General features: G+C 38.8%; 1 protein-coding gene across 2 annotated transcripts in view; it reads left to right on the top strand.

Moving 5' to 3' along the window:
* Window positions 1-27,583, top strand: part of LOC122794329 (mucin-3A-like) — a 1,511,548-nt gene that overhangs the window by 351,375 nt on the left and 1,132,590 nt on the right. For both annotated transcript variants that reach the window (XM_044062634.1, XM_044062633.1), the window contains one exon: window positions 23,266-24,387. In XM_044062634.1, coding sequence (XP_043918569.1) covers window positions 23,266-24,387 — 1,122 coding nt within the window. The remainder of the gene's footprint in view (window positions 1-23,265; window positions 24,388-27,583) is intronic.

Below are 27,583 nucleotides of genomic sequence, written 5' to 3'. Positions count from 1 at the left end.
GTATCCATTTATTAGTCACCCTCTCCAGAACTTTCATGCAATGTGATAGGAGTTTGATGCCTGTGTACTGCCCACAGTTGTGGATGCTTCTTTGTTCTTGTACACTGGCATGAGTATGACAATGATTTAATATTTAGAGAAATTTTAGTTTATAGAAAAATTAAAGGTGAGAATTCAAATATGAAGTGAGAAAAAAGCTTGCTTATGGTATGCTTAGAGAGAAAGCTGGTAGAGAAAATTATAAAAGTAAGGAAGTGAGTAAAGAAGGTAAATTATGGAAGTGTAAGGTATGAATAGGTACTTATTCACATTTAAAGATATAGTTTATCCTGGTGTTGAGCAAGAACAGAGCCAGCTTTTGGCTAGGAAGTCTTTCAGACTGATTTTGAAAGATGGGAGGGAGGATCTTCACCTGACTGATACAGGTAAGTAGTTCCAGACCTTAGCAACATGGTACGAGTATAGACAATACACAGCATATTTGATAGGTTTGTGGACAGGCAGGTGGTTTTGGTCACTGGATCATAATGATGACTGTCAACATTGTTGTGTAGAATGTTATTTAGTGCTTGACAAGCAGTTGGATGATAATTTTATAGGTGGTAAAAAGCTGTGTATATGTTAGTTGATGGGGAAGTTGTAACTAACTTGGCTTTTTAGTGCTATACAGTACTGAGTTCTGAAAGGGTGTTTACTGCAGATTTAGCAGCTTTGTTATAACTTTGTTCAGGTTTTGATTTTTGTGATGCCTAGTTAGTTAGTTAAGGAAGGGACCACAATAAATAAGTGTGGGGAGGAGAGAAGTAGTGGCAACTACAGCTTTAGCTGTGTTGGTGAGAAAGTTTTTGGCTCTGTAAAGCATCCCTAGTTTTTGATAAGTTTTTCTTATGCAGTTTTGTATATGTAAGTCGAATTTAAGATTATCATCCACTATCATCTCTAATAATTTACTATAAGAAGTGACTTCAGTGGTACATTATCAAGAAACAGAGCACTTTAAATTTTGTTCTTTCATGAGAGGATTGTGGAAATAAAGTAGCACTTTTTTAGGGTTGAGCATGAGTTGTCACTTGCAAAACTATATTTTAACTGATGTTATTATTATTTTATTATTTTGTTTTTGGAACATTTCTCCCCAGGACTCCATTGAAAACGGGTTAATTTTGGCCCAATGGACTATCCTGGTAAACCAACTGCAAATAAAATAAAATAAAAAATAATCTATATATATATATATATATATATATATATATATATATATATATATATATATCTAGACACACACACACACACACACACACACACACACACACACACACACACACACACACACACACACACACACACACATAGGTCAAAGTCAAAAGTACAGTGTTATTACTATAGGAAGGACAGAAGCCATTTTGTGTGAAGGGTAGGATTTCTTCCTGCAGGAGATTGTATAGCAATTATTTTTGAATAAATTATTTACGTATTTTGGAGATATGTCTGAAATTAATAATGCCTGTTGATTTTCCTCCTTTGTGCAGAAGGATAATATGTGACTTTGTCCATAGAGTTGGATTATGGGATTCCTGGACTGATCTATTTGTAAGGATTGAGGAAGGATAGACATTGCAGTTCTAAGGTACTCTCTTTGGTCATCAGCTGAAGTACAGCATGGTTTGAGTTTGTTTAAGAATAGTTTTATACATGATGTGGGCACAAGTTTGAAGGTGAAATTGGATGTGGTGATAAGTGACCGATGGGTAGCAGTAGGATTAGAAGGTGGGGAAACCTTTGTTAGAGATGCTGTACTATCTAGGAAATACAAGCTGGATTGTATTGTGATTTCTATTGATGAGTTATTAGGTAAGTGGAGAAGAGCCAGGATGCAAGATTTCTTTAATGGCTGCAAAGGGAAGTAAATAGTGTGGGAAGAAATAGCCAGGGAATTGTTATGGCTAGGCTTGTATAGGCCCTAGGGCTGATAGCCTAGTACCAACCTATGAACCTATGAGCCCAGAATTTTTTAGGGTTGAGTTTAATATTATTCTGAAAGTTGTTATAGTATATTTTTGTCTTCATTTATTTGCTTTTTAGTAGGATTTATCAGCATTCTGATGTTTTCAAGATATGGTAATGTTTTATATTTTTTGCATTTCTTTCCATGCGTTTTTCTCTATCCTGCATTAACATTCTATTCTTTTTGGATAGCCAGATTGCATTATTTGTTTTTAGTCTCTTCCTTTTAGGAGATACATGTCTATTTAGAATATTCAGGGAAGTTTAACTAAATTCATGTACAGCATTATCTAAGAAATAGGATTTGTAGGAAGTTCTAGTTAATAAATGATAGGGTAGTAGGTTAAACTTAGAAAGGTTACATGTTTTATAAACATGCTGCTTAAGTAGATGTGTGAGATATCTGGTTATATAGACTGAGAAATGACCACTGAGAGTGTCTAACATTGTGCCTGTGGTGGTGTATTTGCTAGGGTCTGATAACAGAATCTAATAATGTGTAGAGCTATTAATTAGTTGTAAAGAGACATGTTCTTATTTGGAAGTTGGGTTATTAGAGTTTGTGTCCAAGCAACTGACATTCATATCACCTAGTAGTATTATTTCTTGTTCATAGGTTCATAGGTTTATAGGTGTGTACTAGGCTAATGGCCCTGGAGCCTTTACAAGCCTAGCCCATAGAAGTGCCTTGGCATCGTGCCACCTGACGTTAGTTCCCAGTGCCTCTATCAAGTAGCGCCACAGAGTGATCCCCAGGGTGAACTTTCTATTACCCATCCACTCATCAAGATTTCTCATGAAGAGGGAAAGTGAGGTGCTCTGCTTGACATGTATGGGAGATCTATTCCAGAGCATGGGCAGTCTCTGGGTGAGGAACCTGTCCCTCCAGCATGTTCTGTTGATTGTGGTAATGAGGTTGAGGTCTCTGGAGCGTGTGGTGCAGAGGGATTGGGATTTCTGTGGATGTAGCATTTCTAACAGAGCTGTGTTAGACACGGCTTTGTAAGTCAAGCAGAAATTGCTTCCAAGTAGGCGATATGAGAAAGAGAATAGCTGGAGTCTTTTGAGACTGTTCTTGTAGGACATGTGTTTAATGCCTAGGATACTCTTCATGAGATATTTCTCTGGCCTCTCCAGCTGTTGCAGGTGTCTAGTGAGGTACATGCCAAATGGGGCATAATACTTGATGATTGGTCTAATGAGGGAGAGGAGAGAGAGATAATGACCTCTTTCTTCCTGAATGAAAAACCCTTGGTAATGAGATGTGCCACATAGAAGGACTTTCTGACCACAGTGACAATGTGGTGGTCGAAGGAGAGGTTGCTGTCAACCTGCATCCCCAGATCTCTTATAACACCTTAAGTGTTCAGTGGGCTTCCATTGATGTGGTAATTAGTGGGATCTGAGTTTTTACCAAAAGGGTTGGCGATGCATTTTTTGGCATTAAGCTTAAGGCCATGGTTTTGATACCAGTGATTGGTCTCAGTGGGGCCTTTCTGTAGGATGTCTGCATCACTTGGGGAGTTAATAAGGGGTCCCATCTTGCAGTCGTCTGCAAACCTGGTCAGCCAGAGTCCTTTTGTGTTGGCATGGACGTCTGAGAAGTAGATGCTGAACAGGAGGGGACCCAGGACCGATCCGTGTGGGACTCCACTCTTGACTGGTCAGCAGTCTGACTTGGCGGCTGCTACTTTCACATTGTGTTCTATCTATGAGCCAATTTGCAACCCACCTAGTGATATAGGGGTTGATGGCTAGTTTGGTGAGTTTATCAATAATTGCCAAGTGAGGAATGGTATCAAAGGCCTTGCCAGATTGAGGTAGGCTATATGCACTGCTTTACCTTCATCCACAGCCCTGGTGACTGACTCAAAGAAATCAACCAGGTTGAGCAGGCATGATCTCTGTTTCACAAAGCCAAATTGCATGGGGTCTAGAGTTTGGAGATTTCCTATATCTTTGTTAATCAGGTTCATGATGATGTGCTCCTTAGCTTTACATATCAGACTCATTCCCAATGTCTGTAGTCACTCCCGCTTTATGGAGCGGGATGACTGTAGCAGTGCACCATTCGGTAGGGACAAAGCCGAGGTGAGGTTGTGACTGAATAGGGCACACAGATGTGGTGCCAGTTCGCTTTGTAGTTCATGTAGAACACAGCCAGGGATATTATCGTGTCCCATGGAAGCTGTATTCTTCACCTTGGACAATGCAGCTTTAACCTGTGCTACAGTAATGCTGGGTGCCTGGCATTCTTCCAGTATTGTGATTGGTCCTTTAGGGTGGGAGAGTGGGGTAACGTTTGCACTGAATCTGTCGGCCAGTATTTTGGCAATATCTGTTGGCTCAGTATAGGAGGTACCATTTTGCAGTAACTCAGAGCAAAGCTGGGTATTGCCGTGGAGGTTATTGATATAACTTTAGAAGGCTTTGTGATTTTTAGTGCCTACCACAATTCTGCCTTCGTAGCTGGCTTTGGAGGATTTGATGAGGGATCTCAACTTTTTGTTGAGGCTAATAAGGGAGTTTTTCCAGTTTTGGGATTTCACCGTTTTCTGCAACAGTTTTCTCCTTCTATTGAAGAGTTTATTAATGGCAGGGGACCACTAAATTGGCTTCCTTTTTTGGAGGAGAGCGTCTTGGTTCTGTTGGGTATGGATAGTTCCATGCATTTTTGTACATGTTCATACAGTGCATTAGTGTATGATTTGGCAGTCATGCAGCTATTTTCAATTGGCATGGGTGCTGTAAAGTTAGCCACCTCTGTTTTTAGGAGCCCAAAGTCAGCTTTGGAGAAGTCTTTCAAGGTGGTTACCTTTGCAGGGGGTGTGGGTGAGATGTGGAGTTCCATGGTGATTAGTTTATAATCGGATCAGACCAGGGAGAGATTGACTATTGGTGAAGAGCAATGGTTGCCCATGTTAGTAATAACCAGGTCAAGGATGTTGCTTCCTCTAGTGCGGGTCAGAATGAGCTGGTCAAGGGCATTGGAACTGATGAATTCCAGGAAGCGTTCGGCCAGTGTATTGGTGCTTGAGTAGTTTTCCCAGTTGATGGAGGGGTAGTTGAAGTCTCCTAGTATGAAAGTGTTGATTTGGACCTTGGTAGATTCCAGGGTGCTTAGGAACATGGAGTGAGAGTCTAGGGACATGGTTGGGGACCTACAGCAGGCTATGACCTGGATTGCCATCTTGCCCAATGTTAGTTGTACCTTAAATATCTCAGATGCGTCATGCTGAGCTACTAGTCTGTAGGTGCGCATATCCTTTATGAATATGGAGATACCACTGCCTTTGGAGCTTTGGTCCATGTTTTGGGGCTGAAAGGTGTGGAATGATTTATAGCCTGGTAGCATATGGGTGCTTTCTTCCACTTTAAACCAGGTCTCAGTTACAGCACAAATGTTGATGTTCTTCATTTTGAGAAGTGCTTCAAGTGAGTGCCTCTTGAGAGTTAGAATTCTAGCAATGAGCAGCATGACCTTCAGATTGCATTTATTTGTAGCTGTTACGATGGTAATTTGATCTTTGGAACACCACCTAAAAAGGCACTATAGGGGTGGCAAGAGCCTTAGCCAGTACCCGGAAACCCAGGCGTTACAGATGCAGGCCATCTCTGTCAAAGCATCGAGGTCTGTCAAGTCATGTAATCCCAAGCAGACAGATACTGGATCCCCTTAGAATGTCATCAGAAATGTAGCCAATTGTTGAAGTCAATAATTTTTTGTTTGTACTGCGGTATCATTCTGGGTGACTGTAGGATACTGCTCAGGGCTACGTTCATACTTGCCTGGGCCACATAATCCAAGAGCACCACCATGTCTCTTTTCATGCAGTCTAGGGAGGTTCGTCTCAGGTCATTCACACCCACATGGACAATGACAGAGTCATACTTGTACTTGCTGTGGAGTGACCTGAGTGTGTGTGTTATGTGTCAGATTCTGGCACCTGATAGACAGCTGACTGTTACCTTCTCCTTATTCAACCTAGTGACTGGGACATCTGTGTGGTTCACTATTGAGTCGCCTATGATTAGTGTATTGGGTAAGGTGTTTAGCCTTAGGAGCTTAGGTTGAGGGGCACACTGTGGGAATGAGCTATGTGTCCTGTGGTTTGTGCAATGTTGTGGTTGATTGCGTTTAAGTCTTGGAGGTCTCTGCTGTTTGGGTAAATTTCTATTGGGAGCCTTCGCAAAGGTGGGTGTGTGGTTTGTGTTTTTATATGAGAGCTGTGATGGTGGGTGTTCTGGAGGGCTATGTGTTCTATGTGGTGTGGTGCAGGTGTTGACCTTCTCCTCTTGACTAGCTAGTCTGGTCTTGGCTAGAGAGGGCATAGCTTCCAATTTGGTGATAAAAGTGCATCTTTCACAAGTCTGAGTGTTGGGAGGTAAGAGGAGAGGGTTGTCTGTGTACATACGGCAGTTGCTACTCTGCCTCAGAATGCCCAAGTGCACCAGGTTAATAGGAGAAAGCACAGGGAACTGCCCTTTAATCATGCCAGGAGGGGTGGTCGTAACTACTAAGTTCTGGAGCTATTTCCCTGAAGAATGACTAGTGCTGATGGTACTTAGGTATGCTACAATTATTACTATAAAAACCTTTTGAAGTGTAAAGTGATTAAGCTATTTGAAGTGCAAGAGAGAGAGAGAAAGAACTAACAAGATATGAGGGAAAATCTGAAGAGCAGACTTTCTGGTACCAGCAATAGATTACCTCACCTTGGCTCTGGTGCACGGAGCTTAAACAAAACCCGCGTAAACACAGGCTTTTAAACCAGAAAGATGAAAGGGGTGGAAAAACTGCCCAAACGTCTGATAAACTACAATGTCTGGGCCAGAAACCACTCTCTTGTGGTAGATAGGCTACCTAGTGCTTACCACTCCCACTGATAAGCTAGAAGGCTTCCCTCAAACACAGAAAGGCTTGGGGTGCTCAGAAGCTTATAAACAGTCCTGGATACAGCAAATCTGTATCTGGAATAGACTAGTCATAGGAAAGGTGGGAAACAAGTTTAGAACTTTTTTGTTTGCTTTTTTTTTTTTTTACAAAAAAGCTAAAACAGCAGTAAAAACAATTTGAATGCAGTCCAAGCTAGCACACTTGAGTGTATAGCAATATTAAAGCAAATACAGTTTAAATAAATGCAATTAAATTTAAAAAATTGCAAAAAACAAGTGCAGAAAGCAGTAAATTAGGAAAAAATCAAAATGGAGGCACTTAGAGTATCAGAAAACAATGCCAGCAAATATATAAATAATTCAGTCAAGCAAAAATTAAGACACTGCAGAACTCTGAAAAGTTAAAAAGTGCCAAAAAATATACTTATCAGCTCTATATTTTCAGATTGTTTGAGAAGCACATGTAGTCAGAAGACAAGGAGATTCTAGCAATGGTATGCACGACATTATGTAAAGAAGGTTTTGTTAAGGGTTCGTCCACAAGAGTGTAGACTACAAGAGCCTTCTTAAATGTAAAACAACTCACCTGAAGCACAAGTGCTAAGACCAAAGCTTAAAATGCTTAGAATAACAGATACATTTAATTAGGCTACTAAAAAGCAGTATTAAATGAAACAGAATAAAAGCATATGAACACTTAAGAGCACACAACAAAAATAAGGTAATAAAGTATGAAGAACACAATTACAGTAAAAGCAGATGAATAAAGTGTATACATTTTTTTTAAAGTGGAGAGGGAGGAAACAGAACTGTTGAAAGTCAAACAAGCAACGGGGTAGTCCTGCCCAAATAATCTCACTGCGCTATGTTGAGTGATCAGATGAGATTGGACTGAGAGCAGTGACCAAGACCAGATTTACAGCAGGGGCGGGCAAATCCAAAGCCACCAAGTTTAAGACTACAAGAACACTTGGGAGGCAGGGCAGGAAAAAAAAGCATTGCAGACAATAACAAAGGACAGCAACAATACAGCGAATATATAAATAATAAAGCAAATATATAAATACAGCACAATGCAAACTGAGTTGCAAAAAGTATACTTATCAGTTTGGAATATCATATGGGAAAAGATTCCAACTCTGCTCACAGTCAGGAGAATTTAGCTCTCTGCTATATCAGCTCTGCACAAATGCACAGAAATGCAGTTTGTAATGGAAGTACAACACAGAAATTATACAATTCCTCCCTATTAATATTCTAAAACGTGCACACTGATTGGCCAGCCCAACCAGCGGGCCAGTTGTAAATCCCACAATATACCAATGGAAAAAGGTCCGGTCATCTGGAGGAGGAGGTCATTGTCCCACTGTACTCATCCCTCATTAGACCCATTATAGAATGCAATGCCCCGTTTGGTATGTACCTTTCAAGACATCTGCAACAACTGGAAAGGCCACAGAAATACCTCACTAAAAGAATCACAGGCCTAAAGCAGATACCCTACGCTGACCGCCTTAAAAAACTCCAGCTATACTCTGTCGCATATCGTCTACTCAGAGGCGATCTCTGCTTAACATACAAGGCCATGTCAAAACATGCTTGAGGGATAGGTTCCTGACCCAGAGACTCCCCAGACTCTGGAATAGATTGCCCATACATGTCAAGCAGAGTGCCTCTTTGGCCTTCTTCAAAAGAAACCTTGACGATTGGATGGGAGAAAGGAAATTCACCCCGGGGATCATGTCAGTCGCCCTGCTAGACAGGGGGTCCAGGGAAGTAAATAGTGTGGGAAGAAATAGCCAGGGAATTGTTATGGCTAGGCTTATAGCCTAGTACCAACTTATGAACCTATATATATATATATATATATATATATATATATATATATATATATATATATATATATACGAGCTAGTTTTGAAATAATTTAGAAATGTTGCATTATTTTGTTTTCAGTGATATTTGGGAGAGTATTTAAAGTTGAAATTTAAGAAACTCAGCACTGAGTCATGTAAAGAACTGAGTACATTGTTTTTTTTTTTTTTTAGAGTTAAAAGAAAGTTGCTCAAGCTTTATCAAACTGATATAATTTAAAACAATCACATAGATTAATAAATTAATAAATTAATAAGGAAGGCAAATACATTAGAACACATATGTGTGATCCCCTGAAATATCAACTTGGGAAGTTAGGTTGCTGACGATTGGGGCAGAGGGCCCATAGATTGAAAACAGCTGAGGACCCAAAGCATACTTAATCTGCCACTGGTGACAGTTGCTAATCCTTATGGAAAATAGGAGGCTAATAGGTGTAAGAGTGAAAGCATCATACTCTGTGGCAAAAAGAAGCTCTGATTACCTGGACTTTCACCTCCTTATCAAATCCTTGGAAGTGTTTTGAGTAAGGGAAGCATTTAAAAACTGGATCAGGGCAAGGCATTTAGACACTGAGCCAAAGTAATACATTTAAGGAGTGAGTCAAGGGAATGAATTGATGCATATTATTTATTGCCACATCCTAGATTTATATTTCTGGCTACACCACAGATTAATTATGTGTTTTGCTATGTAAAAATTGCACGTAAAGATAGAAATACAGATGCCTGTCAAACTCTCTCATCCAAAATATGTTGCAATTATAATTTTTAATTACTACTTAGCTTCCTAATCATCATGGTTTTAACAGTCTTTTGTAACTATTTCTGTGCAATATATTTTATAATACCTTATTTTTAAATGCTAAGTAGCATAGTATCTTAGCTCATATTTTATTTTTCTTATGAGTAGTGTTGTATAAATTATATGTGCTTTAGTATCTCACCTGGCAGTGGTGCAGGTCATGACTTAAAAGGGTCACATACCACTTCAATTACCTGGTTAAAAAATGTAAAAGAAATTTATTGTGGCCCTGAAAGTAAGATGATGGTAAACAGGAAAGCTACAGACAAGGTGATAATACAAAGAGACAGAGTCAGGTATATTCACTGTCACTAGGACTTCTTATTTTAGCCAGTGAGATATTGGTCAAAGAGATTAGAGAATCTTTGGAAGATATTAAAAGAAGGGAAAGGAAAAGCACATGTTTGACATTCTATGAATAGTGGTATTATACTTGTAAGAAGCTAGAAAAAGAAGTGTATTTGAGAAGTTTGAGGCCTTTGGAATGATGCAGGACTGGATTGTAACCTATGAAAACAGTGCAAATAAGAACAGGAAAAGGAACAAATGAAAGGCTGGACAGCAGCCTAAAGATACCACAGGGACCAGGGGCCAACATCCCAGGAATAGGAGTCTAGGAAGTAGTGGCAAAAATGAAGAAAACACATTACAGGAAAGTAGTGGGGGGAAGAGCAGAACTACTAAAGAAATGAAGTAAAAAGGCTAATACAATCACTGGATAAATAAATAATAAACATGATTATTACCATTAAGATGGACATTTGCGAGTGACAGGAAAACAATTAGTCATAAAAAGACATATAAGCATTAGAACAGCTTCATTTGTAGAGGGAAACCCCTGAGAAGATTTAGAATAAGACTGATAATGAGGACAGAGAAAGAAAGAGGAGGCCCTTGATTACCCTGATTGCAAACGATATGCAAAATCCCACAATCTATATATGTGGTAAAAGCAAAAGAGAAGAAGGAAGATGGGAGCAGCTTTGGAAAAGAAATACAGTAAACAGATGGGGAGCAACTAGATCAAAGAGAGTATCACGGGTATAAATGAAATGGCCTCTAGGGCAGTTAGATGTAGAATGCCCACTGGAAGAAAACGTATGAAAGGGGGTGATATGGCAAAGAAGAAATCAGGAGGATGGGAGTCTGAGACAGAAAAAAGTGAGTAATGAATAAAAAAGGAATCATAAGGCTTGAAAAGCCCTCACAAGTGATGAGTGAAGGAGACTACTAGTTACAGAGGATCACAAATGGAAGGAGATATGGGAAACTTTGGCAGGGATGGCTACAGAGTGGAGGGGTACTGAGAATAGTAAGCAAAAGAACATGAGAAGGCAAAAAACACCACGTAAGATAGAAAAGTCATTTAAGACAAATGTAAAACTATTCATGGCAGCAGACTAAAGAGAAGGGAAAAATAAGAATGGATTTCAAGCATAAACAATGTCACAATGTCACTACCCTTAAGCAAATAATTCAAGCAAGAAGGATCAAGAAACTGAAACATCGTGGAACAGTAATGTAGAACATTGATGAGTATTGCCATAATAAGTAGAATCGGTAAACATAGGACAGGTAGAAAAGGGAGAAGTACAAATAGTGAAAGGAAAGAAGCAGAACAAAGGAGAAAAGTACAGTAGAACAGGAAGCAAAAGAAGAGTGAAAAACATTGAGCAGCCTGCCTGCCCCTGTGGGAGTGGTTACTGACTTGAAACTGTAGTTTTATTGGAAATTTTGGGTCAATTCATAACTCCTTCATCTTCCTCTCTTAAAACCATCTTTTGCGCGGTTTTGCGCATTTTTGTGCATAGCGCAACAGCGGGCAGTGCCGCCTAATTGGGTTTAAACTATTCCTGGCTCCACAAAGTCTGCTCTTCACTTTTTCCCTTAGAACTGCTCTATCTCTCAATTTAAACACCATATTCTCATTCTAAGGCCCTTCACTGGTCCAATTAAGTAATCCTACAAGTTAGCACTATTAAACCATAAGCACTACTTACTCTTATACTCTCTACGAGTACCCTGTCCTCTATTGGTCCGTCTTAAATTCAGTTTCCCTATATTACTCTAGCATGTCCAAAGGTCAGTCAATGTTTTCCTCTCCAGTCCAGCTGGTGAATCTGGGAATTTTGAGGCAATGTTACAACTGTCTCATGTACACGGACAACCCTCTCCTCCTCCAAACAGGTTCAAATATATGTGAGAGATGCAACTATTTAGCCAAACTGGAGGCTGAGCTCTCTCATCTCAAAACTGGTGTAACCAGTCAGGAGGAGAAGGTAACCTCACACAACACAATTCCAGTTTCACATAGTCCCACCACATCAGCGAACCAAATACATAAATACACAAAAACATACTCGGAGGCTCTAAATAAAAATCTACCTAAGCAACAGAGACCTCCAAAGCAGACATCCAAGCAAACGAAACCTCAAAACAAAACACGCACAACACATAGCCCACAAAGTCAGTGTGCCAAGCAGCCACAGCCCTTAAGGCTGAATAACACACCTGATACTCTTGTAATAGGTGACTCTATTGTCAGACACACTGACGTCCCGCTCACCAGGCTGAATAAAGAGAAGGTCACAGTGAGCTGCCTGTTGGGTGCTAGGATCCGCCACATAACGCAAGCACTCAGGTCACTCCAAAGCAAATACAAATATGACTCAGTCATTGTACATGCTGGTGTGAATGACCTGAGACGTACCTCCCTGGACTACATGAAAAGAGACATAGAGGAGCTCTCTGATCATGTAGCCCAGGCTGGTATGACCCTGACCTTGAGCAGTATCTTACCCTCACCTAGAATGATGCCACAGTACAAAGACAAAATGATCGATTTTAACAATTGGCTAAAATTTTGGTGTCATTCAAAGGGGATCCAGTGTCTGTCAGCCTGGGATGACATGCTCGACAAACCACGTTGCTTCGCTAGGGATGGCTTGCACCTGTCACCACTGGGCTTTCGGATATTGGCAAAGGCTCTTGCCACTCCCATAGTGCCTTTTTTAGGCAAGGCTCAAAAGTCAAACCCACCCCCATAGACAGCACAAGGAACAAGAAACTAAGAGTAATGCTGCTTAACGCCAGAAGTCTTAACGTCAAGATGCACGCACTTGAAGCTCTCCTCAGTATGGAGAACATCAATATCTGTGCAGTGACAGAAACCTGGTTCAAGGCTCCAGAGAGCACCCCAGCACTACCAGGCTATACCTCATATCATGCTTTTCGGCCCCAAAACCCGGACCGAACCACAAAAGGAGGGGGAGTTTCCATATTTATCAAGGATATCCACACCTCCAGGTTAGTGGCATTGCAAGTATCGGAGACCATCCATGTGCAACTAACAGTGGGCAAGACTGCTTTTCAGTTTATAGCATCCTACAGACCACCCTCTCAAAGTCAGGAATCCCACTCGGCTTTCCTGAAAACATTGGAGAACATGAAGATCTCTCCGAACACCATTATATTGGGTGACTTCAACTACCCAGACATTGACTGGGAGCACTACTCAAGCCCCAGCACCTTAGCCTAAAGGTTCCTGGAAATTATAAACTCAAATGCTATGGAACAACTAGTCACCACTCCCACAAGAGGGGACAACATACTAGACCTGATCCTTACCAACATGGGGACTCTATGCTCCACACCAGAAGTATATCCCTCATTGGTAAGATCAGACCATAAATTAATTTCACTGGATGTTCACATCCCGACCTCACCCCCAGCCCAGAAAACCACAGTGAAAAACTTCTCAAAAGCGAACTTCTCACTTCTCAATACCGAAGTGGAATCCTTCAAGGCCCAAGGGCCAGTGGAAACTACGGCCCAAACTGCAGAATCTTATATAAACGCATTCTACGGACATCTCCAGGAATGCATGGATCATGCTATCCCAAACAAAACCAAGACCCAATCATCCAAAGGCAGGCGTCCAGTCCGGTGGACCCCTGCCATAAATAAACTGTACAACAGAAGGAGGAAGCTACTACATGATAGAGCAAAATCCCTAATAGGGAAGGCATCTCTGATCAGTACTAGCAAAAAATTACGATCCCTCATAAAATCCTCCAAGGCCAGCTTCGAGAGACAAATTGCACAGGACACCAAAGACAATCATAAGGCTTTTTTCAGTTATGTTAGGAACCTGGGATGCAACTCCCAGACTTGTTTTGAGTTGATTCTAAACGACAAAAAATACATTGAACCCACAGACATCGCCAATATCCTGGCAGACAGGTTCAGTGCAAACTTCTCCACCCCCTCCCCCCAAAAGAGCAAGTATCTATCCCGGCAGAGGGCTGCCTCCCAAACATCTCTGATACTCAGGTGAAGTCTGCCCTCTCCAAAGCAAAAAACACTGCTTCCATGGGACCAGATGGTGTCCCAGGTTGCGTCCTACATGAACTCCAAGAGGAACTAATCCCTCAAATAAAACAGCTATACAATCTCAGCCTCACTACAGGATATGTGCCCACAGAATGGCGTACAGCAACAGTGGTCCCACTCCACAAAGGTGGAGCCTCTACGGACCCTGGAAACTATCGCCCCATAAGCCTGACTAGCTTAGTCTGCAAGGCTATGGAGAGGATCATCATGGAGCTCATAAACAAAGACATTGGGGACCTACAGACACTAGATCCTACCCAGTTTGGCTTTGTCAAGGGCAGATCCTGCCTTTTGAACCTGGTTGACTTCTTCGAAACAGTCACCAAAGCCATAGATGAAGGGAAGGTAGTCCACACAGCCTATCTGGACCTTGCAAAGGCATTTGACACAATACCCCACTCGGGCATTATAGATAAGCTATCCAGCTTAAATATAAACCCCTATGTCACAAGATGGGTCGCAAACTGGCTCAAAGACAGAACCCACAGAGTGAGAGTTGCTGGAGCCATGTCAGACTCAAAACCGGTCACAAGTGGCGTCGCACAGGGTTCTGTCCTGGGACCACTCTTGTTCGGTATATACTTTTCCGAGGTACAGGCAAACGTGGAAGGACTATGGCTCACCAAGTTTGCAGACGACTGCAAACTGGGCGTCATGATTGACTCTCCAGCTGACACAAACATCCTTCAAAAAGGTCTCACAGAGACAGATAACTGGTGCCAGCACCATGGTTTAAAGCTAAATGCCAAAAAATGTATAGTCATACCCTTTGGCAAAAACAATGTGCCCACAAATTACCACATAGGCGGAAACCCATTAAGTACAGAGAAAGTTATTAGGCACCTGGGGACCCAAGTTGATAGCAATCTCTCATTTGAAAACGACATTGCCAAAGTGGTTAGAAAGACCTTCTACATGGCCCACCTCATCACAAAGGGTTTCACATCTAGATCAAGAGAGGTAATCGTGCCCCTTTATTCATCCCTCATCAGGCCCATCATAGAATACAATGCCCCTTTTGGGATGTACCTTACCCAACACCTGCAGCAATTAGAGAGACCCCAAAAGTATCTCACCAAGAGGATCAAGGGTCTCAAACAGATGCCATATGCTGCTTGGTTAAAAAAACTCCAGCTCTACTCAGTTGCATACCGCCTACTTTGAGGCGATCTATGCCTGACATACAAAGCTATGTCAAATCCAGAATTAATGGGCATGCTCCACCTCAGTAAATCTAAATCCCTTAGAGCCACACACTCGAGGGACTTGAACCTCAGCACAGAAATAAATAGAACTTGCTGGAGGGACAGGTTCATAACCCAGAGGCTCCCTTCGCTCTGGAATAGAATTCCAGTTCATGTGAAGCAGAGCACCTCACTGAATCTCTTCAAGAAGAATCTCGATAGGTGGATGGGGGATTGTAGGTTTGCCCCAGGGATTACTCCCGTGTCACTATTAGACAGAGGCACAGTAAACTAAACCTTAAAAAGGGCACAGTATACTCAAATCAAGGGGTGGCGTAAGCCATACAGAATCAGGCTAGGCTTATAATTGCCCCAGGGCAGATAGCCTAGTATGAACATATGAACCTATGAATCTATAAGAGGATAGAATATGCATGCTTTTATGGACAGTTTAATGTTAGTACAGCTCTATCAGCTGTATGTGATATACCAGACAGATTACCTATACTTCTGTTTATGCCTCAACAAATTAATACTTCTTTTTTTTAATTTTATTTAAAGCATTGCCAGATAATCTGATTTGAATCAGCCAGTTATCCTATCAGTATTTTTATTGAATATTATAATGGTGATCAATGCCTTCTGTATTGCATGGATGCTTAAAGTCATGTCAGAGTTTGGATTCCATTCAAAATGTCAACTTTCAGTAACACCGGAATGCATATGGTTGAACCTGTATGATATACGTTATGGAATGTCGAACCGTTTGTACTGAGATCACACTACAGTGGGGATCAGGGAATTTACCCTTTTTCCCAATGTGCTATAATCTCAGAGTTGATATATGTAATTAAAGGTGTGCGGAGTGCAGGGGGGAATGGCATCCTGTCTGCTAAATTACAGTTTTGTGTGTTTGAGTAGTTCTTGTGGGTTCAACCATTTTCAGTTCAATACTATGGAAAGTTGATATTCTGAATGGAATCCATCAGAGTTTATATGGACTGAGCTAAATCTATCGATTATATCCTTTGGTGAATCTAAATTTGGTAGGAACATTTCCGATCTCATCCTTTTCAGATCATTAGCTAACATAGGTAATTGTGATAAATTTTGTCACAGCACATATAGAAAGCCTTTGCATGCAATTCTGAAGCAACATTCCAATTCGGATATGTTTAATTCTACTGCCTTTTTCTGTTATAATATTAATGATGACATTTGCACTGTCTCAGCCTAGACGTCTTTCAATTCCTTTGTGAGCCAGTATAAGATGGACATTATTTTCTTATCTATGTTTTTCTTCATGCTTACTATTATCTGTGGTATATTCTAATGTTTTTGGCCGTCCTGGCTGATTAGCTAGGAAATATCCTAGAGCTTATGCTTCTGATGAGATATGAAAGTAGTATAATCACTGTAATGATAGAACTGTAAGAAAAAGTCTGTTTTATGTGAAATGCCCATCATCCACCCCTGCAAAGTGTTTCATCTGCAGTCTGTACTCATCTCTCCTTTGTCTTTTTTTCATCTTCCATCAACCTAGTGCTCTGAGAAGATACACTTGAGAGTGTTAGAGTAGTGAGACATGATGGGATAGAGAAGTATGCCAGTAACGATGGGAACATTTTTATCTACCTAGCAATCCAAATGTCTGCAGCTTACGTCCTACAGGTTACCAAAGGCATTCTAATTACAGAGCATACCTTATGATAAGTGCGTAATTTTCACTTTTCTGTGTTCTGATTATGTCTTTTAAAATCTTTCACAAGGAAGTTTAGTGTTTGTAACAAAGCATGGTCAGTGGCATAGTTATACTTGTTTCACACAAGTCTGAACCTTGTCAGGTAGTATAAATTTTGCCTGATCTGATATGCTCATTACACTGCAGTGTTTTCAACTTAAAAAAATGTTAACCACAAACCGAAAAAACACCAGTAGTATCTTGTTCTTCCGTTGATTAAAGGTTTTTTTATTCCAAAATAAAGTTCTCTTAGCGCCTCGGCTACAATCAGCCTCTACAGAGTAAAATTTGTTTCTTCTATAACTTCCCTCATATATTAACATCACAAAAATTACTTTCAATAAATTAATTACACTCAATTAATTAAAACTCAAATAGATTTTTCTTAAAGCTAAAACATCATTAAACGAAACTTTGCCAATTACATTCTTTGTTCAAACCATTAGGCTGTAAAGTATTATATTTGATAATCAAAATAGATTCCTTTTTCCTAAGTGAATGCTTTAACATTTCTACATTTACAAATTGTTGTAAAACCTGCTCCAAAACCGTTACTTTTAAATTCTTAATATCACCCAGATGTACTTTATTAAAGTGTTCTGCTATGGGACTTATGCTTTTATTTTTCTTAATGTCCCTAATGTGTTCTTTTATTCTCTCACTTAAACTTCTTTTAGTTTCACCTATATAATATTTGTTACATGAACACCCTATAGCATAAATAATCCCTTTACTTATACATGTAAAAGTCCCTTGAGTCTCAAACTTTTTTCCTTTTATTTTCTCAAATGTTTTTGTTATATGTTGACAAATGGAACACTTTCCACAAGGAAAGGTTTCTAATTTTGTCAAACTCTTAATGACTCTTTCTTCTAGTTTGAAATATTTACTATTATACCATGACCCCCCCCAAAACGTGCACGCTGATTGGCCAGCGTGCCCGTTGTAAATCAAGTTATACTAATGGAAAAAGGTCCGGTCGCCCGGACTTTTTTCCATTAGTATAACTCGGATTTTTAAAACACTGTCTCGCTATGTTAAACCCATTTAACATAGCGAGACAGTGTTTTTAAAAGCAACGGAGAAAGCAAGATCTCCAGTGTTTCGCTATGTTAAATGAGTTTAACATAGCGAGACAGTTTTAAAATAAGCAACGGACATCTCCATTGCTTATTTTAAAACTGTCTCGCTATGTTAAACTCATTTAACATAGCGAAACACTAAAAAAAAGCAACAGAGATTTTGCTTTCTCCGTTACTTTTACTCGCAGGCGCGGGCGCAGTACATCAGAACTGCTGCGGATGCCAGACATCTGCGGAAGGGCAGCAAACAGGCATTGTACTTTGCCATTATTTAAGAAAAGTAATAGTTTCTTTTCTTAAATAATGTCATGGTATAATAGCAATAACCCACTTCTGGGTGTGGGTAATGGTAATTTTACCCACGGTGGGCTTTGTTTGGTCCGGCCTCGGGACCAAACCACGCCAACCGTGGGTAAATTTAGCATTACCCACACCCAGGCGTGGGTTATTGCTATATGAACCAAGAAGTTTAAGTTCCGTCCCCTTTGAAATGAAAACCTTAGTTCTATTTGTGACAGTGATGGAACCTCTTTTTTCACCTGTTTCCAATACCCTCTTATTAATTCATTGAATCTATCTGAAAAAAGAGTATACTTAGAAACAAAAAACAAAAAATTATTCATTGATATTTCATTTGCATTATTATATCTTCCTATGTTTTTATTATTTGATTCCTGAGTTTTTGCCTTTACATCACCATATATTTTAGCATAACTTTTTAATACTTCGTCTTGTTTATAACCTCTACTTACAAACGAAGCTACAGCTTTTCTAGCTTCATTCCGTGCTTCATTTCCATCACTACATAATCATTTTATCCTTAATAGTTCTCCATATGGAATAGAAGCTAACTTGTGGCTCGGATGACAACTACTAGCATGCAACATCCAATTTATTTGATTAAAATTTCTATGTATACTAGTTTGAATTTTCTTCCTTACTTTTCCTTTTAAAGTTATGTCTAAAAAATTCACTTCTAGTCCTACCTATGCTCCATCAAATTGAATGTCATATTTATTTTTATTAAAATATTGCAAAAATTCTTGTACTTATTACTTCCCCCTTGACATACAAATATTAAATCATCTATAAATCTGAAATATTTAATAACATGATTCCTATAAAATATACTTCTATAGATATGTTCATTCTCCACTAGCCCCATAAACAAGTTCGCATACACTGGGGCAAAAGCTGCTCCCATTGCTGCACCTTTATTCTGTTTATATAGGCTTCTTTTGAATTCAAAAATATTGTTCGTTAGACAGAAGTGTAATAATTCTTTAATGTAGTGAGTTCTAGGATTATCACCTAGAAAATACTGTATTGCTTCTAAACCATAGCAATGTTGTATATTCGTATATAAACTACCTACATCTGCTGTTATAAAATACATATCTTCCGTTGAAACAATTCCTTCTATTTTTTTCAAGAAATCAAAGGAGTATTTTATATAAGATGGCAATTTCTAAACTTCCTTTAACAAAAATTCATGTAAAAAATAGCTCAGAGTTTGTGTAAAATAACCTATTGCTGAAACTATGGGATGTCCTGGGAGTTGTAATAGGTTTTTATGAATTTTAGGAACACAGAAGAATCTAGCTACAACATTCTCTTTAGTTGTGAATTTATTTGCCACATCATTAACTGTAAAATAATGTAATCTAACCCCCTTCTTTAATAACATTTGAAAATCATACTGTGCTTGAATTAAAATACTCTCATTCACTTTACTGTATACTTTCTCATCATTTAAATGTTGCATGCACATTTTGTAATAATCCAAAGAATTAATCACCACCAATTTGCCCCCCTTATCTGATGGTTTAAATATTACTCTATCATTTGTACTCATTTGTTTCAATTTCATCCATTCCATTTTAGTCAGATTATATTTCTTTCCCATGCTTTCAAAATCATCCATTTCTTTTTCTAATATTAAATTGAAAGCATTAAAAAAACACTGTATATGAACATTTTTAAATGGAGGTATAAACGTGCTTTTCACTGATATATTAGTTGTGTCAAACAAACTATATGCATTGCTTTCAGTCCCTGAATCACAGGAATAAAAACTACCATCATTACTAGACTCAGTTTCCATTTCTGGGACATTGTCATTTTGACATCCATAATTATAAAAATAATATTTTAAATGCATTTTACGTACTAGTTTAAACAATTCACCTTTCACTTCATACAATCTAGGTAAAACTGTCGGTATAAATGTTAAACCTTTTTGTAAAACTGACATTTCTATTTCATCAAATACATAATCAGGCAGATTTACAACATATTGAACTGCATTAATGTATTCTACCTGGTTAATTTGTCCATTTGCTTCGTTTGTATCGGCCCTGTCCCGGGTCTCTATAATTGTCCTGTCCTTGCCAGGTATGTTTCCTGGTTCCATTATTTTTTTAAGAAAATGTTAAGTTTGGCTGTCTTTTTCATACTTATCATATGCCAAATGTTATATAGCAGTATATGCTGATAGGCTCTTTTCTGTTTGGGCTATTGTTTTTGGCAACACTGCTAGGCAAGTCATTGTAATAAGCATAGAAGGTAACCCAATGGCCAATAAAGGCAGTGTGGCATTTGTGTTCAGTGTGCCAGATATCAGTAATTGTATGCACGTTTCTTACCACTGTGCCCATCAGAGTGCCAGGTACATTGCTATAATTAATACCTTAAAGCTCTGGAATTGGAGCAATCATGAATAAAGTCTTCTAGGAACATAATGTTTCAGCTTTAAGTTTCCAGTTAATATTTAGAAGGCTGATGTGATACAGAGTAAAACAGCAGCATGGCAGTCACTAACTATTCAGTAAGCTTTGTACATGTGCAGTTTATAATTCCTACCATGCAAAACATTGTATGACAAACATTTAATTCTGCTGGTAGGAACAAAAGAGTTTCTGCAGGAATTTTGATTTCAAAGATAACTGGGGTAAAGAGATGGTGGCTTGGTTTAATCTCAACATGATGAAACACGATCGGGCTGCATTTGTTGAGGAAGAGCTGTAACACAGAAATCAACAGAGCTTTGAAATGGATTAATTACTGTTTGCCTTAAGGTGTTAAGCTGTTGGCAACTTTTTGGTCAAGATCCATATCATCCTAGGGTTCTATAATAGTGCCATTCCCTCCTGTTTTCTTATTCACGTCAAGCCTACAAGCATACATGCATAATCAGTGTTGTGTGTTGACACCATCATTAAATAGTAATTAAAGCTAAAAATAAAGTTTAAGTTGCCACACTCTGTTTATGTCCAAGTACAATATGTAGGGTAATAAGATCATAGTAGACAGCTGTGACTTTTCACTCCTTGTTTTGCTTAATCTGTGCCTTGTGATTAGTGCCTACAGCTGAGAGCAGGCACCTCTCCATTTAAAGAGTACTAAAGGCATGGCATGACAGTAAAGTAAAGGAGAGAAGTTTATTCAGCCAGTACTTTAGAATGCTTTGTGTAACATCATTTGAAAGCAGGAACCATTTCTAGGTGGGAGCAGTTTTAAAATCATTGGCAGTTACTTTAGCATTCACTTCACTTGGATCTATGAAACAATAAGCTGTTATATCTCCATGACCTCCTACGAGAAGGTATTTGAAGTGTTAATACAGTTTGGCATATTGAAGTAGTTAAATGCTCACTTTCTTTTTTGAAATGGAACCCTATAGCATTGCATGAAGGGTCATTCATTAGTGTATGTAGAATTAGTGAGAGTTCTTGGCTCATAGGTTCATAAGTAGTTACTAGAACTGCAGTCCAGGAGACCATCAAGGAGCATAACCCAAATTTCCAATTCCCAAAAGCACTGTCTGGTTAAGCTGGTGGTGCTGTGGTAGCATTGTCGCCTCACAGTAAGACGTTGTCCCATTCAGTTCTCAGCTAGAGCATCTTCTGTGTGGAGACATGCGTGAATGGGCGTACCTTCGTTGAAGGTTGTGCATCAGAGCTGGCAACTCGGCACGTAAAAATCAACTGCCAATCATTAGCGGACCGGAGTTCCGCTGTGGCGACCCCTAACCACGAAAAGCCGAAAGACACAACAACAACAACTGTCTGGTTAAGCAACTTGCTCAAGGTCACAATGGAAGCAAATGAAGGCTAAAGGAATCAAAGCCTGTGCAACAGGAAGTAGCTCATTATCAGATTATTGCCTTAATAGTTTGTTCAAACTGCCAGACAAAACTTGGGTGTTGCCAAGGATTGGAATTTCTTTGTTGTGGTGCTTTGAAAATAAATGCCAGGTAAAATCTATTGATTTGAGAGAAAGAAACAAAATGAATGATGTAATTTCCTAGGTGGCTCTCCAATAGGTTAAGTGTTGGCTTTGTGCTCTGCGTGCATTTTCATTGGGAATGGGGCTACTTGAAGAGATACAAGCAGACTGTCTTTAAAAATCCTGACTGGGTCTGTGTCATTATATTTTCTAACATCTTACTACTGATACTGATGCTATTAGTCAGAGTTGTTTTATAAGTCCTTGATTTTATATTTTAAGTTTATTGTCTTGAGTAAATAAAGATTCAAACGAGTTTTGAGTTCTTTAAGAGAAAAAACAGAATATTAATGACTTTTTTTTCTCATTATGTGCTGCTGTCTGTTCAAGGCCTTAGCTGCTTTTCATTTCCAGTCTGGAAGTTCAGATATTGCACTTTTGAGAAGTGGTTTAGAATATATTTGGAGCATTTTCTGCCATGCACTTATAATTCTGAGGAGCAAATCCACTACTTTTAGCAGACATGGAGCAAGATTTGAATGAAGGGGGCAGTTACCATGGATGAAAGCTGTTAGGGGACATGATCAGGAAATGCAGTATTTGCATTAATTTTTTACAAACCAGCATTTCTGAATGTCGGTACAGAAATGCACTTCAGTGTTTTGGGTGTGGTAAGCTATAGCAAGCCATTCTTTTTTGCTCTTCAGATGAAAAGCTGAGGGGGTGGAGGCGGAGAATGGATCTTGGCATGGAGAGGAGCAGAACATTTTATTTTGCTCTCAATGAAAGACCTGAAGGGGGTGCAGGGCATGACATTTATGACTGGCACAGGGCACTAGATAAGCCAGCTACGACTCTGGCTCTGACTCAGTGTAGAATGTCAACTTTTGCATCCATATATTCACACACTCACTGAGGCTTACATGCCATTTATATACACAGTATTGTGGAATGAGAAATATATTTTGTTATGCGTTAGAAATACTGCATGATGTATTAACTTCTCTGTTCTGTATAATAATAATACAGTTATAATCATTCTTATTTTCCATTATTTTAGTGTGCAGACTCCAAGACAATGACACACAATGTACTTGTGAAAGTGGATACAAATGGAATACTCATACCTGCAACACTTACCGGAGCTGCTCAAATACAACAGAAGACAAATGTAATTGTATATACTATAGCCTGGGAAATGAATCTTGTGAGCTTTCAACAGAGGCATACACAACAGCAATGACACTGATAACAACACTTCCACCAACATCAGGAAAAAAATCTGTATGGACAACAGGTGTTTACCAGTCTACGAGTGAATTATCTTCAGTGTTACCAACAACAGATATAATTTCATCACCTTCGAAACCATTAATATCAACAATTCCATCCACAAGTATGTCATCAGTATCAGCAAATACAACCTCAGATTTGATATCAACAGTAATACCAACACTGGAATCAAGTGCAGTGAGCTCAGTGTTTCCATCAACATCAACAGTGCAATCCACAGCAGTGACAACTGTATTTCTGTCAACATCAACTGCACCAATACCACACACCACTTCTTCTTCAGTGACAACATTAACATCATCAACATCAACAGAAATCAAGTCCTCTTCATCTACAGCATCAATAATACCAGCAACAACACAAACCATGTCCTCTTCATCATCAGTAACACCAGCAACAACACACACCATGTCCTCTTCATCATCAGTAACACCAGCAACAACACAAACCATGTCCTCTTCATCATCAGTAACACCAGCAACAACACACACCATGTCCTCTTCATCATCAGTAACACCAGCAACAACACAAACCATGTCCTCTTCATCATCAGTAACACCAGCAACAACACACACCATGTCCTCTTCATCATCAGTAACACCAGCAACAACACAAACCATGTCCTCTTCATCATCAGTAACACCAGCAACAACACACACCATGTCCTCTTCATCATCAGTAACACCAGCAACAACACAAACCATGTCCTCTTCATCATCAGTAACACCAGCAACAACACAAACCATGTCCTCTTCATTAAAATCAGCAACACCAACATCAACAACACAAATAACATCTTCTTCAACAACAACAACAATCACAACTCTGTCATCAACATCGACCACAACTCTGTCATCAGCAAGCATTCCAACTACAGAGCTACATACAGGTAAGAATATGCAAAATAAAGAAAATGGTAATCATATGTGATGAGCTTTTAATTCTAGAAGAATATATTTTATTTTATTTTACATTTGTTAACCAAGTGAATGAGCTGGGCCAAAGACCCTTTTTAAGTCTCGCCTGGGTCAAGGAGGCAAGGCATTATACACATACACAATTAACATATACAAAACATCATAATACACAGGATGCACTTTACAAAAGTAGGCAACTCATTATAAATGCAGTATGCACATTGAAAATCTTTACAACAAGATCGTGTCCAGTAATATTTAAATTATACTGACCACATTATTGAAAATATACTAAACATATCCAAGCAAAAGTAATAGTTGCATGCAAATATTAACTCATGTACCAACAAATCAGAGTCATGTTGTACAGCAGTAATTGCATCTGTGTGGAATAAATGTGACATGATTGAATGGGTAAATAACTCTGGGGAGAGTCAGTCAGGTTCAATTGCAGAAGGTTCAGCCTGGCTCCCTTTTACACTGACATTTGCTTTCTTCAGTAAGATGCTTTTCAATTTGATGTTTAAAGTTTTTAAGATCAGTCACTGATTTAATGGTTTCAGGAAGCAAGTATTAGCATGTCAGTACAATTTTAAAAAGGCACTTTCTGTGGAGGTAAGTTGGAATAGGAGTCGGGTTGCCAACTTTTCATGTCAAAAATTCTGGACATGTACGTGAAAGCAAAATCCAAGTAGTTTTGGTACCCCTGCCCCTTCCCATGCAGCCATTCCAGTGACCCATTACTTGACTATTTCTCCGCACTTGCCATAAACACTGTTCAAAACTTTTAGTGTGCATACTGTTTTCTGCTTTACTTCTACAGTGATTACAGATATATGGATTTCATTTTAAACTTTTATTTCAAATTTTATAGCACAAACACTGATAGACATTTGCTAAACAAAGTAATACAGTCTCACAATGAAAACAGACTTAGCATTAAAACTTTTCTGCCTTTGAAACTCATATTCACTGAAACAGCATTGAAACCCACATTCAAAGAAAATGCATCTGGCCAGTGGTGGAGTAAGTTTACATTTGGGATGTTTTCAAATCATAGACCCCATTCACACATTTTAGGACCATGCAAAACTTCTTCGATTCACCTTCCTGATTGTAGTAAATTATAATATACAATAATTAAATTATATCCCTTGCATGATACATCACCACTTGTTAGTGTGTTTTAAATATATAGTTTTGAACATTTTTTCCAGTAAGCAATGAAACAAAATATATGAAACAATAATGACAAAACCGCCCAACTGAGAACATTTCAACCATAAAAATCACTCAATCTTCTGTCATCAGTCAATATGCACACTCTTTGCAGAAGTAAAAGTCATATGAACAATTCCACATTAAAGAGATCTGTAACTAATGAAGAGGTTGCTGCTAGCACACAACTTTATATTTCAGTGTTCTATCTACAAATTCAGGGCCTGCTGCCCTTGAAGACTAAATTGGCTATATTGCATTAAAAATGGTAAGCTGGTAATATTGCAATAAGGAATGGGTTGCAAACTGAAAACAGGTTCAGTAAGTTCCTAAGAAATATTGAAGTCTACAGAAGAAGCGCTTGATGGGTTAGATAAAAGATAATCCACCATCCTGGAGAAAATCTTGTATAGCTATACTCTGAAATTCAAGTCTGAGAAGCACAGTACTTGCATGATTTAGTTTATTCCAAACAAAACAAATCAAACAAAATAATTAAATTGGGTTGGGAGGGTGGCCTAATGGTTAAGGTGTTTGCCTTACAAACACAAGGTACAGGGTTTGAGTCTCACAGGGAAAAATGCTGGAAGCAAAATGGCTCGCAGGGGCAGTTAGCCTAGTACTAATCTATGAACCTATGAACCTAAATATAACAGCCTAGCAGGATTCAGCACAATACATATAATGCAATTCTTATTTCATTCTATTTGTTTTCTATAAAATTCTCCAAATACCAAACGTCTTTACCAGCTGTTGTCACAAAGTGATTCAGAAAAGCCTCTGCTAGAGAGGAACATTTTTCAGTGCTGAGTATTTACAGCACAGCACAGTTTCTGGTTCAGTAGCAGTGATGAAAGATAACTTATTTTGGTGTGCTCTGCTTCCCTCCTAATGCAGGAAAGTATATACTTCTAGATTTCTTAATAAGCATCCAGAAAAGGGGGATATCTAATGTAAACAATGTGCCAACTGAGATCTTAACACAATATTTATTCCTTTTTTAAAAACAAATAGACTGAAGGTAAATGTATGTATTAGCCATTTATACAGCTCCCTAAATGCTAAAATTCTGTCTAATGATAAAGCTGTCTGCCATGCAATTAGTTAGCTTTTAGCAGCTCACATAGGAATGAACAGAAGTTTCAGAAATTTGACCAGGTAAATAAATATGCTGAACTCTAGTTTAATGCAGTCTAGGCAATGACAGCATCATTGAAAAAACTTAATAGAGTAATACTATGCCTGGGCACAGCTTCATATTTACAGAACAATGCCACTGTGCCAAGTACTGAGCAGTTCTGCACTTTGCAGCGTAACCTGCCCCTGAAAATAAATAGCCATCTGTATAATGGATGTTAGCACAGGTATGAAGGGGTTAAGAGGTGAACCTCTGCCTTCATGAGCTAAACCTACGTTAAAAGTATACATACATACATATATATATATATATATATATATATATATATATATATATATATATATATATATATATATATATATATATATATATATATATATATGTATAGAGAGAGAGACAGAGTCAGTGCACTTAAAGTGAATAAGTGTGGTATTTAATGATGAAGTGCTGGTGTTTCTACCAACATATAAATTCTGTTAGACTACAGAAAGCCCAGAGGTGAAACAATAGCTTCTTAGTATAGTGAGACCATATTTTTCACCTCATTGTGTCAGATCTGGAACATCAGTCGTACTCAATATGAACATCAAGAAAGTGACATGAAGGGGAACAACCTGGATGGCCACATAGAAAAGCACACAAATACAGACACGTTAACCACAGAATAGTGTCTGCATGTGAATTAGTCTGCTGAGTTAACAAGTTACACAGGTCAGTAAACTGGTTTGAGAATCCTTTTCAGCCATGCCCCAGGCTAAATAAACAGATATAAAAGAATGTTGACAGCTGTATCACATATAGTGCATTTACAA

The sequence above is a fragment of the Protopterus annectens genome, chromosome 2.part1, assembly GCF_019279795.1.
Source record: "Protopterus annectens isolate FY-2018-M chromosome 2.part1, PAN1.0, whole genome shotgun sequence".
Lineage (NCBI taxonomy): Eukaryota > Metazoa > Chordata > Ceratodontiformes > Protopteridae > Protopterus > Protopterus annectens.
This window is presented reverse-complemented; position numbering and strand designations above follow the sequence as displayed.